This window comes from Protopterus annectens, chromosome 5.part0 (genome assembly GCF_019279795.1).
Source record: "Protopterus annectens isolate FY-2018-M chromosome 5.part0, PAN1.0, whole genome shotgun sequence".
NCBI lineage: Eukaryota > Metazoa > Chordata > Ceratodontiformes > Protopteridae > Protopterus > Protopterus annectens.
The window spans coordinates 1,454,225,518-1,454,242,569 of record NC_056735.1 but is presented as its reverse complement, the minus strand read 5'-3'; the positions used below and the strand labels follow the sequence as shown (position 1 = coordinate 1,454,242,569).

The 17,052-nt window shown below is 38.0% G+C and overlaps 1 protein-coding gene across 1 annotated transcript in view; it reads left to right on the top strand.

The window, feature by feature from the left end:
* Positions 1 to 17,052, top strand: part of COL4A2 (collagen type IV alpha 2 chain) — a 1,470,466-nt gene that overhangs the window by 1,082,002 nt on the left and 371,412 nt on the right. Inside the window, exon 27 of the mRNA XM_044071270.1 lies at positions 2,818 to 2,922. Within this exon, the coding sequence (XP_043927205.1) occupies positions 2,818 to 2,922 (105 nt within the window). The remainder of the gene's footprint in view (positions 1 to 2,817; positions 2,923 to 17,052) is intronic.

Here is a 17,052-nt window from a genome sequence, read left to right as displayed (position 1 = left end):
CCATCCTTGGACCCCTACTCTTCTCTATTTTCACCAGTAACCTAACCTCTGCCTCCAAACATGGCACACTCAAACAATACGCAGATGACTCAGCCATCATCTGCTCAGCCCAATCCCTACCCAAACTACAAAAAGTCACACAGGAAGCCTTTTCCTCTGTCGAAACTTGGTTATCCAATGCCCAATTAATACTTAACCCAAACAAAACTAAACTACTCATCTTCCAACCCACCAAACATACTCAAAACAACTCTCAATTTAACATCACAGCAAAAGACAACACCACTATACACCCAACAGAACACACCAAATTGCTAGGAGTGGAAATAGATAATAAACTAAAAATTGACATTCCCATATCCATGACCATAAAAAAGTCCACAAAAAACTAGGAGCGTTATACAGAAATAAGCAACTTCTCACCAAAGCAGCAAAGATTTCAGTAGCAAATTCCCACCTTATCTCCATCCTAGTTTATGTCTCTCGAATATATCCCAACCTAAGACAATGCAATCTATACAAGCTAGAGACCTGCTACAACAAAATTGCCAAATTCGCCACAGGGCCATCCTACCGTAGTCACCACTGTCTCTCACTTCATAAACTGGGCTGGCTTGAACTCCCTCACCTCCTTCAATGGTATCAACTCACACTCGCCCACAAACTAGTAAACCATCCACTAAATGTCCCATCCCTCCAGAATCTACTCCAACCCTATCGCACCACCAGACCACTAAGATCCAGCAACAAAAATCACTTGCAGATCACTAAAGCCAATAACTCTGCTGGTGAAGCACTATTCTCTTGTGCCATAGCCAAATTATGGAACTCCCTCCCCACCCACAATTACCTCCGTACCATCATGCACCCACTTCAAAACTTTACTAAAACCGCACCTAAAAACATGCTGGCTATGCCCTTGCAATTCCCAATCTAATATCACCCACCCCATCCACCCACTAACTACCTTGATTATAACAAGCTCAGATGCTCATAAGTCTACTACTTATTATACAGCAGGAACTTCTTATTGTAATAATGTTAATGTCTGTTATGTACTTCGCAGATAAAGATTCTAGCTGTCTACTGATGTACTATGTTTTTCATCTGTAACTATGTTTGTAATTAATTGCTGTATAAATCCAATGTAACTACTGTCTGTATATTTTAACTGTGGAGCTTTTCTCCCCAGGCCTCCGCTGAAAATGGACCTACATCCAGTCAGACACTCCCGGTCAACAAATGTAAATAAATATATATATATATATATATATATATATATATATATATATATACCCACACACACACACACACACACACACACACACACACACACACACACACACACACACACACATATTTATACACACACACACACACACACACACACACACACACACACACACACACACACACACATATATATATATATATATAGAGAGAGAGAGAGAGAGCGAGAGAAATTAGTATAAATATATATATATATATATATATATATATATATATATATATATATATATTTTATATATATATATATATATATATATATATGGATCCCCTTCACTACACCGACACGCCACAACGCTGACACCCAAAACACCGACACCAAAAGACCGACAACACACAATACCGACAACGCACAAAACCTAACACCATAACACCTACACACAAAACACCGACACACAAAACGTAAACTATACATTACACACAACTATACATGCACTAACCTTAACCCAAACCCTAACCCTAAGGTCCGACACAACCGCACACTTACCCTACCCGCACCCGATCCCTAACTCATTTAACCCATCCCTAAACCTACAGTCTGTCACTATCGCACACACACCCTATCTGCACCCTAACCCTAACTCACTTAACCCACCCTTAAACATATAGTCCGTCACTATCGCACACTTACCCTACCCGCACCCTAACCCTAACTCACTTAACCCGCCCCTAAAACTACAGTCCCTCACTATCGCACACTTACCTGTCCGCTCCCTAACACTAAATCCCTCACTCTATCGCACACTTACCGAGTCCGTCGGGTTCTCACCTTGTCGGTCATCTGAGTCGTCGGTCTTCTCGTCTCCTTCTGTAGAGTGTCGGTCTTCTAGCGTTTCGGTGAAGTGAAGGGGATCCATCTATATATATATATATATATATATATATATATATATATATATATATAAGAAAAATGTAAAACCCAGCAAAGAAATGTATCCAAAAAAGTCCAAACACACCCAGCGATAGAGGAGGCAAACCCCAAACACAAACGCTGCTTCCGAAGGGGTATGTACCACTGCAGGTAGCAAATAGCGTTCAAAATCAGCTGTCAAGTATTCCAAACGACAAGTTCCTGAAGCCAAATACCAAAGGAAGAAAATAAAATAAAGCACTTATATATATAAAGAGATATACACACATACACACACACACACACACACACACACACACACACACACACACACACACACACACACACACACACACACACACACACACACACACACACACACACACACACACACACACACACACACACACACACACACACACACACACACACACACATCTATTGATCTATAAAGAGTGAGAGATACACACCCAGACACACACATGCATTATTTATAAACCTGCATATGCCTTTATCTATTTGTGCTCATGTTCCTAACAGAAGAGATTTGATGATGTAACCTAGCTGATACATTATCATTATATAAAGTATAGATCCTTTATGTTTCTCAAAAATGTCACTAGTTCTTTCTTTCAACAATAAATAAATGTTCATAAATAACTATGTTTTTTTTCAATCAGGTAAAAAAGGTGAGAGAGGAGCAACAGGCCTGTCAGGTGAACATGGACTTCCTGGAGATAAAGGATTACAAGGTGACCCAGGCCCTCAAGGACTAGGTGGCCCAGGTAATGAAAAGCTTTTATAATTAATTTTTTTTTATTTATGTAACAGCAAAGAACATTACTAAAAGCCTGATCGCATTGAAGCAAGGTGTAGTCGATGCCAATGAGGAGATGAAAACAAATGCAAATTTGTGAAAAGATGTACTTGTATTTCCAACCAACAAAACGGTAAACACCACACGAGTTCTGCAGTAATAACTTCTTTATTGACCTAGGTTTCGTCCTTCCGAACTTCTTCAGAATACTATTACTGTTTCTACTCAACCATTTTATACATTGCCAAATATTGAATAATTGCTTAATTGACAACCTTAATTTCCCTCCAAAAACTTTTAAAAAGGTAATGACTTTGTTAAAATTCACTACATATCTATACATAACATTATACATTCCTAACTCTTGTATATAAACTTTAATAAAATTGTATACACTTGTCACTTAAAAACTACTAGTGAAATATACAATTGATTAACTTATACATAAATAAAGAGAATTTTTTAAAAATGCTAACTGTTATATATACATGTATAAAACCTTTTTGTAATATGTACCATATTAAATATATGATATTTGATGTATTTATTGTAATAAATATCTATTGTGTCTATTATATACACATGCCTATCTCACTAATCCAACTATGACATATATATTATTAAATATTCATATGTATACACATCAATTCTTATTTGTATACAATAAATAAAAATTGAATATATTTGAATACCATGAAAACAGCATTACCATCAATACAAAACAATTATATATACAAAACAATTGATTTGAATTCCTTTGCCATATAAGTGCAAATAAATTATATTTTGTAATAATATAGTATGCAATCCACATAATATGGGACCAACATATAAAGTATATATCACTTATATATTGATATACTATTTAAAATGTGTCTTTATACGTGAAAATAATAATAATAATAATAATGAATGCCACATTTTATTTATTATATATTCTATTTAATTTCAATAGTGGCATAATGGTCATATATTCGTTAATTCCCGGATGAATACATGAATTTAAATAAATTTGCCATTTTAATTCCTCCATGTCCAAATGGTACATCGTTATTTTACCTTGTGGATCCTGTTTAATTTGATTAATGACCATGAATTTGAATTTATGATCTTTATATTCTATAATATGTCTTGCAAGAGCATTACTATTTTTATAATGCTGTATATCTAATAAATGTTCTTTAATCCGCTCTCTAAATTTCCTTTTTGTTTTACCAACATAAAAGGCTTTACATTGCTGACATAAAGCTATATATACTACATTTTTAGTTATACAATTATAATGTCCTTGTATTTTGATGTTACACCCATTAATCACTATTTCTCTACCTGAATAATATATATGACTACATATACTGCATGTTCCACATTTGAAATTCCCTTCTCTTCCATTTTGATATTTTTCAATAGTTGTTTTATTTTCCAATATATTTTTGAGAGAGGGACTCTTTTTATACACAAATTTTATCGGACCATTGAAAATATGTCTCCCTATTTTATCATTAACAAAAAACTCCCAGTTTCTCCTTATAATATTTTCTATTTCTTTGAAACAATCATCAAATTTGATAATATACAATGGAATATTATTATACTTATCTGTTTCCATTGTACCTTCACTGCCCGATATTATTGTGTGTAATAAACCTGTTTTTAATATTGCCGTATATGTCCCATTTTCTCTTTTATTTTTCACTTCATTAAATATTTTGACACAAAATTGTTCTGGGTATCCTCTATTCATGAATAATTGCATGATGTATTTTAATTCCTTTATAAATTCCATCTCTTCACTTACCATTCTGGCCGCCCTGACCATCTGCCCTTTCACAATGGCTTTTTTCTGATGGTCAGGGTGCCAGCTATCAAAATGCAAGTATGCATTAGAAAAGGTGGATTTTCTATGTATTTGTGTTTGCAAAATATTCACATCTTTATTATATATAATATCCACATCCAAATAGTTGATTTTATCCTCCTGGACATTATATGTAAATCTTAAAAATTTTACTGTAGTATTAATATATTCCAAAAATTTTTCCAACATATATTTGTCTCGATCCCATATAATGAATATGTCATCCAAATATCTGGTATACATTACAAGATGTTTACCAAAATCTGTTGCAAATAGATAATGTTGTTCCCAATAACTCATTATTAAATTTGCGTACATGGGGGCACATGGTGCCCCCATGGCCACGCCATTTACTTGTTGGTAATAACTTCCTTCAAAATATATATAATTATTATTAAGTACTATTTCCATCAAGTTTATAAGAACATTAATTTGATCTTGTTCATAGAGATGTGTTTCGAACAATTGTTCTTCTAGCCATAAAAGGCCTATATCATGAGGAATGGTGGTAAATAAATTAACATCTATTGTCAAAAAGGTGTATTCATTTTTCATAGCTATTTTGTTAAGTCTACTCAAAAAATCCCATGAGTCCTTAGTTATATAAGTATAACATTTCATACTTTCCTTGAAAAAATGATCCAAATATTGACTTATATTGCATGTTACACTTCTATTTCCATCTACGATGGGTCGAAATTCCAGGTTATCAAGGCCTTTATGTATTTTTGGTATTCCGAAGATACCACTGATGACTGGATGTTCATTTCTTAAAAATTCATGTTCTTTTTCAGTGATACTCCCCTGGTATAACATGTCATCTAACATACCTTCTATTCTTTTATAGGCTATATGTACTTGTTTCTTACTTATTTCTACATATGTGTTACTTAATATCATGTTGGTCATATATGAACTATAATCATTATAGTCCAGTATGACTATACCATTGCCTTTGTCAGGCCTCATAATTCTTAATTTTGGGTCATTTTTAATTTCTTTGAGTAATTTCCCTTCTAGTTTTGTAATGTTGAAATGTTTATTTTGCTTGTATTTCTTATAAAATGTTCTTACATCGTATTCACTTCTCCTTTCAAAATACAAAATTTCCTCATTCATGGGAGGGTTGAATAAACTAGGTTTTGTAAACATCTTGTCTTGTACACTTTGAGATTCGATTTTGTTGTTGAAATATGCTTTTAAATTAAGTTTCCGTGAAAATAGTTTCAAATCTAGTATAGATTCTACCATATTACCTTTTTACATGGGACATAGTTAAACCCTTTGGAAAATAAGTCAGCATGTGCTACTGTAATGCTCTGTGAAGAATAATTATATACTTTAAAGTCTTGCTTTGTATTCATTATTATATGTGGATTACTCAAAAAAAGATTATCACTGCAATCCGATACAATATCTATATTCGAAGATTCTTCTACATTTATAATGTTTGATTGCATACTATTATCATCACCATCAATATAGTGGTCTGGATTGCAATCTATATGAAAATTGACTACATTATTATGGTCCGTTGCATATTCACATATGGACTTGTCTACACTTATTGTTTTCCCATTATTCATACCATTACTAACCCTGTCTTCATTATATTGGTATATACTTAGATCCAGTAATACATCATCATTCATGTTGTCATCATTATTATGATACATTTCTATCGTAAAATTATTGTTATTATTCATTTCATAAATACCAATATTGTCATATGTTGCATGTACTACGGGTATCAATACATTGGAAGAAGTCGTCAAAGAATTATTGATATCTTCATGTTCATGTTCGAGATAAATGTTCTGAAAATCTAGGCGGGGCTTACCCATTTTGTTGTCATGATGGTCCGGTTCGTACATATGTAAGTTATCGTTGAGTCCCCGTACATTGACCAACTCAATGTTTGCTTCCGCCTCGCCAACAAACCTTGTCGTTACATTCTCCGTTTCTTGCCTGCTGTAAGTCCCAAAAAAGTCTGTTTCGGTCTGGCACTAAAAGCCTGATTACTCTAGGAATATGCTGTTTGTTGTTAAAGTCTGTTACTTTCCTCACTGGTTTAAAATTAATCTTCTAGCCATTTATTAGATCTGTCTATAAACAGTCTATATAGGGAACAAACCTCTTACCCTCAGCTTGTGTGTATTATAATTGCTATGATGCCTTATCCTGACTTATGTGAGCCCCATGTCCATCTCTACCTCCAGTACACTACAGGAATATAAATGTAAGTTTATGCAGTATGTGAGTTTTGCAGGTAATCCCAAACACTGTGAGAGAAGAGGTCAATGGAGAACACGCACACACACATGCACACGCGAGTGTGGTCATGAACTCACACACACAGACACATGCATGCACGCCTACACACACACACACACACACACACACACACACACACACACACACACACACACACACACACACACACACACACTCATACCACAGTATGTGATTATTAGGGTAATGGCACAAGAGCCTAGCCAATAATACTCAGTATCTGACAGTATTATGTCTTAATTCCCCAGATATGGGATGGGGTAGTATCAGGGTAGGGGATCTTTGGCAGTTGGAGCCCTTAGTCATTTTACAAACTGCCTCTCTCCATAAGGGACATGGACAGTACCCCAAGAGTGAATTTTCAGTTCCCCTCCAATTTATCCAAATTCTTTTTGAAGATAGTGAGGGACATACTTTGTTTTTCAAATATGGGAAGTTTATTCCATAGATAAGGTAGTCTTTGGGATACGAATCTATCTCTCCAGCAAGTTCTGTTAGATTCACAAATAGGGTTCAGGATCATGGAATGTGTTACCATTATATAATTTTTCTTGGAAATATGTAACAGTTTAAACTGGGCTGGATCAGAGAATGCCTTGTAGGCCAGGCATAAGTCTCCTCTCAATAAACAATATGAGACAGAGTAAAGGGATATGGCCATTAGTCAGTCTGAATAAGACATGTGTCTTACACTTTATATTTTTTTATTGAGAAAGGTCTGGGTCCACTCCATTTGGTGTAAGTGCCTATTTAGGTACATGCAGAAGAGAGCATTGTACTCAATTATGAGCTTGACAAAGACTGAGCACAATGGCACTGTGACTGCCTTTAATCTTGATGTCATGCCTTTACTTATAAGTTGAACCGCACAGAAGGATTTCCTCACTACTGTAGCTACCTGGGGGTCAAGGTTTAGGTTACTATCGATCTGTGCTCCTAGGTCCCTCACTACTAGGTCTACTTTTAGGAGTGTGCAATAAATATTATAATTTGCAGGGATATCTGATTTACTGAAGGGTATGATTATTAATTTTTTAACATTTAGTCTCAGACTATGTTTTGGCACCAGTCATTTGTCATTTTTAGGCCTGTTTGTGGGATGTCAACATAATTTGGGGATTCATTGATTGCTCCCAGCTTACAGTCATCAGTGAACTTGATGAACCAGAGGCCCCCAACATTGGCCTTCACATCAGAGAAGTATGTACCATATAGTGGGGGTCCCAACACTGAGCCCTGTGGGACACCGCTAGTAACAGGTTTCTTATCAGAAGTGAATTCACTTTTCCAGACAACCAGCTGGCTATCCATCTGATGATGTGGGGGGTTATACCTAATTCATTAAGTTTATCTATGATTACAGTTTCAAAGGTAGTGTGCCCAAAAAAGCCAAAATCAAGTAAAGAAAGACACACAAGTGGAGAGACAGCACAATGTATTCAAAAAAGGCTTTATTCCACACAATAATTAATGCCAGTAAAATGGAAGAGTCATTTTCATCCAAACCAAGTCAGACTTCATCAGATAACACACATCAAACTGACAAGTTCCTTTTAAAAATAAATTCAAAACGTTTCATCCAGTCATGTGAACCCAATTAATTAAGTTAATCAGAACCACATACTGAGTAGGTAAAACTCCATAGTTCCTTTAAAATGTTTCTTGTGAGATGCCAAAAATTTTCACAAATACATTCACTAGTGTTGCTCATATTCTGAACATACCTTAAAACCACTTGAACAATTATAAAAATAATATACAAATAAGTGACTCGGTTAAAAAGTGACAGTAAAATGGTTTTATGTAGAAACATTTTGTTTAAAAAATATAATAGTTTAACACAGTATGTAAATACCACCATCTAGTGGCCAAAAGGTAAAATACATCCAAATGGCCCGGAATTGAACCCAGGTCTCATGCGTGGGAAGCGAAAATTCTAAAGTACATAAAGTGTAAATTTGTGATAGACTAACTGAATGTCAATATAAGACATAAAAAAGCATAAAATGCTGTAACCATATAGCACCAATACCTAACTCTTGTAGCAAATCTACATAAAAGAACAATAAATAATTAATAATATATTTTTTTCTATGATTTTTTTTTATCTATGATTTCTGAGTGGGGGATTGTGTAAAAGCTTTGGCTAGGTCTAGATAAGCAATGTGTACCATTTTACCCTCATCCATGGCCGTGATTACTTTCTTGAAGAAGTCCACCAGATTGAGCAGGCAAGACCTCCATTTGACAAAGACAAATTGTGTCTGCTCCAGTTTTTGGACAGTTCCTATGTCATTATTGATTAGGTCTATGATCATTTTCTCCATGGCCTTGCAGATAAGATTGGTGAAGCTTATGGGTCCATAGTTCCCTGGGTCAGTTGATGGGACCCCTTGTGCAGAGTGATGACTGTTGCAGTCCTCCATTCCTCTGGGACAAAGCCCATTCAGAGAGTGTATAGTTAAAGAGGGTTTCTAGTGGCGCTGATGGATTCTGTTTTAAGTTGTTTAAGAAGCATCCTGGAATGTTGTCGGGACCCAAGGAGGCTGTGTTTTTCACTTTAGTGAGCGCAGTAAGGACCTGTTCACTCGTAATGACTGGTAGGAGGATGGTTGCAGGTATTTCTTTGGGTATGGTTAGGAGGCGATGGGGGGGGGGGAGTTTGAACTGAACTTATCAGCCAGCAGGTTTGCTATAGTTTCAGGCTGGGTGTAACTGTTGCCGTTCATGATTAACTCGGCACATTGCTGACCATCTCCCTTGAGGTTACAAACATAATTAAAAAAGCCTTATAGTTATATTTCACCTGGGAGACTATCTTTGCCTCATAGTTTGCTTTGGCAGATTTGACGAGCTCTCTTATTGCTGTTTGTTTGGTGATTTGTGTTTTTGCACTAATTTATCTGTTTTTTCTTGGCTTTGGATAGGATTTTTTTCTTTTTGTTGAATAGCCTATTTATACTATGGGTCCACCAGGGTGGTTTATTTTTGCCAGTAATCATAGGCTTGACTCAGAGAGTTACTGCCTCCTCTATGCAGCTATGAACGTGGTTGTACACAAATAAAGATGATAATTTTGTGGACAGATCTTACCAGGAGGGGTTAATGCATTGGAGGGAGCAGCAGCTCCCTGTGTTCATGAGTACTAGGTCTAGGATATCTGTACCTCTAGTTGGGGAGCTAACTAGTTGTTCCAGGGTGTTTGCATTGATGAAGTCTAAAAACCAATGATCAAATGAATTGTGGGTTGTATAAGTCTCCTGGTTTATGGCGGGTAGTTGAAGTCACCCATAAGTATGTTAGGCTGAATGTTAAGCAATTACAGTAGATTTGGGTAGGAGGGGTGGTCTTCCAAAATCATGTTAGGGGATCTGTAGCTAGCAAGGATATGATAGGGGTTGCACCTATGGCTAGTTGGGCATGGAACAGCTTTATGAGCACTGAGACACCTCCTCCCTTTGTTTTATGCTGAGCCGAGGGGGATTGAAATGTATGAAAGATATTATAGCCTTTGATAGCAGGGGTGATTCTTTTTGGTTCTGAACCATGTTTCTGTGACTGCAGATATGTTTGTATTTTCCTGGGTGAGGAGTGCTTCCAGGGAGTGCAGTTTTTTATTTAAACTCCTGACATTGAGCAGCAGTGCCTTTAGGTAGTTGTGAGTGACTTTTGTTGTGTTGGAGGGTTTAACATCTTGGCAAGGCCTAAAAAAGGCACTATGGGGATAGATAAACTTTTTGCCATTATCCGGAAGCCAAGTGGAGACAAGTGTAAACCATCTTTTGCAAGGCATCATGGTTTGTTGATCATGTCTCCCCAGGCTGACAGATATTGGATCCCCTTGTCGTGACACCAGAAACTAAGCCAATTGTTGAAGTCAGTCATTTTTGCTGGTACTGTAGCATCATCATCATTGGTGAAGGTAGGATGCTACTCAAGGCTAGATTCAGACCCACCTGGGACACATATTCAGAAAGCTCCATCATGTATATCTTCATTTAGCTCAGTGACGTATGTCTTAGGTCATTTATGCCCACATGGGCTATGACTGTATCATATTGGTGCTTGTAATTTAAAGACCTAAGTGCATGCATGATCTGTTGAATCCTGGCACCAGACAGACAGCTCACTGTAATCTTCTCCTTGTTTAGCCTGGTTAGGGGGATATCAGTATGTCTTACAATGGAATCCTCAATAACTAGAATGTTTGTATGTGTAGTGTGTTGCCTTATGAGCTTGGAAGTGGGGCTACTATGATTGTCAGAGTTATGTGTTGTATGAGGTGCCATCTTTTTTGAGTGTGAGCAGAGCCACTGATAGATGTTTTTTTAAAAGGTCATGGAGGTCTGGGTAGATTAAAAGTGAGTACCTCCTCATATGTGGGTATATGTGTTTGTTCCTTAGTGCTGGAATGAGTGTTTTGGGTGTAACATCCTGGTTTGCATTTTTCATGTGTGTATGTGAGAGCTTTGCCTCCAATGTTATTGTGTATCTACATCTGTCACACATCCTCAGGCCAATCAGATAAACACACAATAAGCTTTCCCCCATCAGTCCCCAACTTGGATGGGTTGAGTTAATCTCTCTGTTCCCACCAGAATGCAAAAGAACCCTCTTAATAGAAAATAAACTGGTTTTGAGCTCAAGTGCAGTAACAAATGCTTTACAACCAAAGTCAGAATTCCTACGGCATCAGGAACCCTTGGAAATAAGATCACTTACCCTGAAAAATGTTCACAAAGTACAGAAAAAGTGTGCAAACAAGAGAACTTCAACAATACAGAAAATATTTGCAAAATTTAAAAATATTTTGGTAGACTCAGGAGAAATTTGGGAAATTCAGAACTGTTTTCAGTGTCAGAGGAGGTTAGGTAATATCAATTACTGTTAAAACACTCTAAGAGCAATACAGTAACAACCGGATGGTGTTTCGTTAACAAGTGCAGGCTGAAAAACAATGATAAATTTAAAAAAATCAAAAGTTCAGCACAGAAGTGTTAAATAGTACTGAGACGGAGTAAGTGCAAAAAACTACTTATGTCAGCTTTGTATGTCCAGATGGTGAAATGTCCAAGCTGCAGCTCTGCTCTCTCCATCTTGCATTTCCCCTTGGGAAGTCATACTTCTTTTAGCTTGGAGAAATTTAATATGCAGCTGATGTTATATTTTGTACAACTTAATTCTATTGAAGATACTAGCAAGTCATTTAGAGTGATCTGTTGCCCAAGATAGGCTGTATGGACTCAGTAAAGTTTAGACTCATTAAAGCATTCTACTGTGTCTATTGCAAGGCCCCCGAAAAAAGGTGCATTTGTTATCTCTGTCCATCCCCATCTTTGTTATGTCTTTCTGTGGCAGTGAGAAGACTATTCATAGCACAGCTACATGCTGAATTTATTAAACATCATGATTTGCAGATGCAGATAATGAATAAATTATGCTGAAATGTATCTGTTCCTGCTATGATACATACTTTTAACTTTTGTTCTTATGAAAGTAGAATAGGCATCCATTATGTTGTCTTCTGGATTTAATCCAGTTGTAGAGCAAAAGTGAGATGAATTAATAAACACTGATAAACATATACGTGATGTCGAGCTGCTATATAAAATGTATTCTCAATTTATTAAAAATGCATCAGTGTACATTTTACACATTGTGAATAGTGCTTTATTAGGGTTCCGCAGGAAAAGCAAGATGTGAAATATAAAGCCAAGTCCTAGAAAATCTACAGTGTAGCAGGCAAACATAGAAAACTACTAATATTTACATTTATAAATTTGGCCTGGATTCATTGCATCTGCAAATAGCTAAAACATTTAATCATAGCTGCTCCTTACAGGAAAGCTTAACATAAATTAATGATTTTTCTAGGGCAAGTTTTACATTACAAACTTTCTTTTTAATCTTTCTAGGTGCACAATTTAAATTTGCTGGCTCTAATAGTAGGGATTTGTTAAAGCAAGTGGAGCAGTGATATATGAGTAAATTGCATATCACTTACTATATAAAATGAAATCAGATGACCCCACCCCAGAAAATGCAAATAAAAATAAAATTATTGCTTGTAGTCAATATCAACTAGACCACGACTTTTGGAAAATTCAGATTCCCCCAAATCTTCTTTCTCTTACCACAGTCCGTTATTCTCTCATGCATTTTCACATGCTTCTCCTAGATGAGTCTGAGGTCTGATACCTTGTATTAATCCACCAGTAGTCTCCCATCCTCTGCCTTAACCATCGGGACATGTATCCTAGGTTTGGACTATGCCCACTCTTCATGTAAAGATGTTCCTTTTTCTGTCTCAGTTCACACTTGATGTCCTCTTTTATGTGGATCACCACTCTGTCTCCATCCCTTGCATGTACCTGTTTCTGGACTAAGCTATAACCAGGCATCATTATAACTTACCCCTCTAGTTCCATGGGCCCATCTTTCTGTGTTGCTCACACCTCCCTATCTTCTCTCCCTTCACATCTGTAATCTTTGCATTGTACAGTAATACTATCTAACTATACTCCAAGGTAGCCATGTTGGTTTTCTTCTATGTATGGAGTCATTTGGTTCTTTCTACGTATTGCCTGAGCACCTCCCGATCCTTTTTCTTTGACACCCTTCTTCCCATTCCAAGCTAGCTTAAAGGTGTGGTCAGTGACCTGTATCCTATCAACTTACCTTTGAGCACAGGTGTACTTTCCAGGACAACAATTAATCCTGTCCATGGCAATTAGCTGGTAGCTCTGTCAGGACTCATCTTCCAACCAAATGCAAGCCTTCTCCATTGACCACTGCCTCATCCAGTCATTAAAATCAGTTGCAAGCCATCTCCTTTGACCACTGCCTCAACCAGTCATTAAAGCTTCTAATGCTGTCCATCCTTAATGTGTTGTTTGCTGTCACAGTTAGCTGTTTTTAGAATACTTTTTCACCTATATGTGCTGGCATGTCTCTGCCACTTACCTAACCTTGCTTGCTGCATTCTCAACTGTTTCCTCTGTTGGATTGTTGGTATCTATATTATCAACATATATCTACCATTCTTCTTGGTAACAACCTTGGTCATCTCTTGTTATGTTTAAGTAAGTCTTAATCCTGGTATTTTTTTTACTCTCACATCCCTTGCCTTATATCCTCTTGATGAATAAGTCTCTAATCACCGAATCCCCTTTTTCTGTTCTCACACACTGGTTGTTTTTTCCCTCCACTCCATGTCCCTGTGTCAGTACTACAAGTCTGGTTCAGTCTTGTTTCTCTCTTTCAGTCTGTTTTTTCCTCTGGCTGAATGCCTCACACTGTCCATTTCCTTTCAGTGCAGCTTCTGGTACTGGCTACTGCATGACCAGCCCTGGATCTGCTACCACGTGTTACTTCTGTCTGCAGCTATCCTTCTACATTGGCTGCTTTCCTGTTTAGTGGATGCCTCACCAACTTTCTCCTTTCGTTTTATGCTGTGTTACACTAATTGCATGCTCTCTTCTGCTCTCCTTGCCTGTTCTCTGCCAAACTTTTCCATCTGTTTCTGTCCTCTGCCTTTTTCCTCACTACCTTTTCCTTCCACAACCATCTACTGGCATCCTGCTGTCTTCTTCTCCCAAGTCCCACTGCACCTTTTCTCAACTGACTATCCCAGCACTGCCAACTCTATCTCACATTGCCTTTCCTTAAGCTCAGCCATTCTCCTGAAGACTCTACACCCCCAATTATCTGAATCTTCCTGACCATAACAGCTATTCCACATCTTTAGCATCTCACACATTGCTCCCTCACCCTTCTCTTCTAGTTTGCACAGCTGATGTTATTGCTTTCATACTGCTCCTTTCTTGCAGTACTCCATACCTTGAGGGAGCACTACTAAATGCTGAGAACCAGAATGAAGTACCACACACCATGAGGCAGCAGTACTAAATGATGAGAAACATAATGAAGTACCACATAGAGTGAAGTACATAGTACTAAGTGCTGAGAATCAGACTGAACCATGAGGTAGCTCGACTAAATACTTAGAACCAGAATGAAGTACCACACACCATGAGGTAGCACTACTAAATGGTGAGAAATATTATTAAGTACCACAGACAGTGAAGTACATAGGTTCATAGGTTCATACTAGGCTATCTGCCCTGGGGCAATTATAAGCCTAGCCCGATTCTGTATGGCTTACGCCACCCCTTGATTTGAGTATACTGTGCCCTTTTTAAGGTTTAGTTTACTGTGCCTCTGTCTAATAGTGACACGGGAGTAATCCCTGGGACAAACCTACGATCCCCCATCCACCTTTCGAGATTCTTCTTGAAGAGATTCAGTGAGGTGCTCTGCCTCACATGAACTGGAATTCTATTCCAGAACGAAGGGAGCCTCTGGGTTATGAACCTGTCCCTCCAGCAAGTTCTGTTTATTTCTGTGCTGAGGTTCAAGTCCCTTGAGCGTGTGGCTCTAAGGGATTTAGATTTACTGAGGTGGTGCATGTCCATTAATTCTGGATTTGACATAGCTTTGTATGTCAGGAATAGATCGCCTCGAAGTAGGCGGTATGCAACTGAGTAGAGCTGGAGTCTTTTTAACTGAGCAGCATATGGCATCTGTTTGAGACCCTTGATCCTCTTGGTGAGATACTTTTGGGGTCTTTCTAATTGCTGCAGGTGTCGGGTAAGGTACATCCCAAAAGGGGCACTGTATTCTATGATGGGCCTGATGAGGGATGAATAAAGGGGCATGATTACCTCTCTTGATCTAGATGTGAAACCCTTTGTGATGAGGTGGGCTATGTAGAAGGTCTTTCTAACCACTTTGGCAATGTGGTTTTCAAAGGAGAGATTGCTATCAACTTGGGTCCCCAGGTCCCTAATAACTTTCTCTATACTTAATGGGTTTCTGCCTATGTGGTAATTTGTGAGCACATTGTTTTTGCCAAAGGGTATGACTATACATTTTTTGGCATTTAGCTTTAAACCATGGCACTGGCACCAGTTATCTGTCTCTGTGAGACATTTTTGAAGGATGTTTGTGTCAGCTGGAGAGTCGATTATGGCACCCAGTTTGCAGTCGTCTGCAAACTTGGTGAGCCATAGTCCTCCCACGTTTGCCTGTACCTCAGAAAAGTATATACCGAACAAGAGTGGTCCCAGGACAGAACCCTGTGGGACGCCACTTGTGACCGGTTTCGAGTCTGACATGGCTCCAGCAACTCTCACTCTGTGGGTTCTGTCTTTGAGCCAGTTTGCAACCCATCTTGTGACATAGGGGTTTATATTTAAGCTGGATAGCTTTTCTATGATGCCCGAGTGGGGTATTGTGTCAAATGCCTTTGCAAGGTCCAGATAGGCTGTGTGGACTACCTTCCCGTCATCTATGGCTTTGGTGACTGTTTCGAAGAAGTCAACCAGGTTCAAAAGGCAGGATCTGCCCTTGACAAAGCCGAACTGGGTAGGATCTAGTGTCTGTAGGTCCCCAATGTCTTTGTTTATGAGCTCCATGATGATCCTCTCCATAGCCTTGCAGACTAAGCTAGTCAGGCTTATGGGGCGATAGTTTCCAGGGTCCGTAGAGGCTCCACCTTTGTGGAGTGGGACCACTGTTGCTGTAAGCCATTCTGTGGGCACATATCCTGTAGTGAGGCTGAGATTGTATAGCTGTTTTATTTGAGGGATTAGTTCCTCCTGGAGTTCATGTAGGATGCAACCTGGGATGCCATCTGGTCCCATGGAAGCAGTGTTTTTTGCTTTGGAGAGGGCAGCCTTCACCTGAGCATCAGAGATGTTTGGGAGGCAGCCCTCTGCCGGGATAGATACTTGCTCTTTTGGGGGTGGAGAAGTTTGCACTGAACCTGTCTGCCAGGATATTGGCGATGTCTGTGGGTTCAGTGTATTTTTTGTCATTTAGAATCAACTCAGAACAAGTCTGAGAGTTGCATCCCAGGTTCCTAACATAACTGAAAAAAGCCTTATG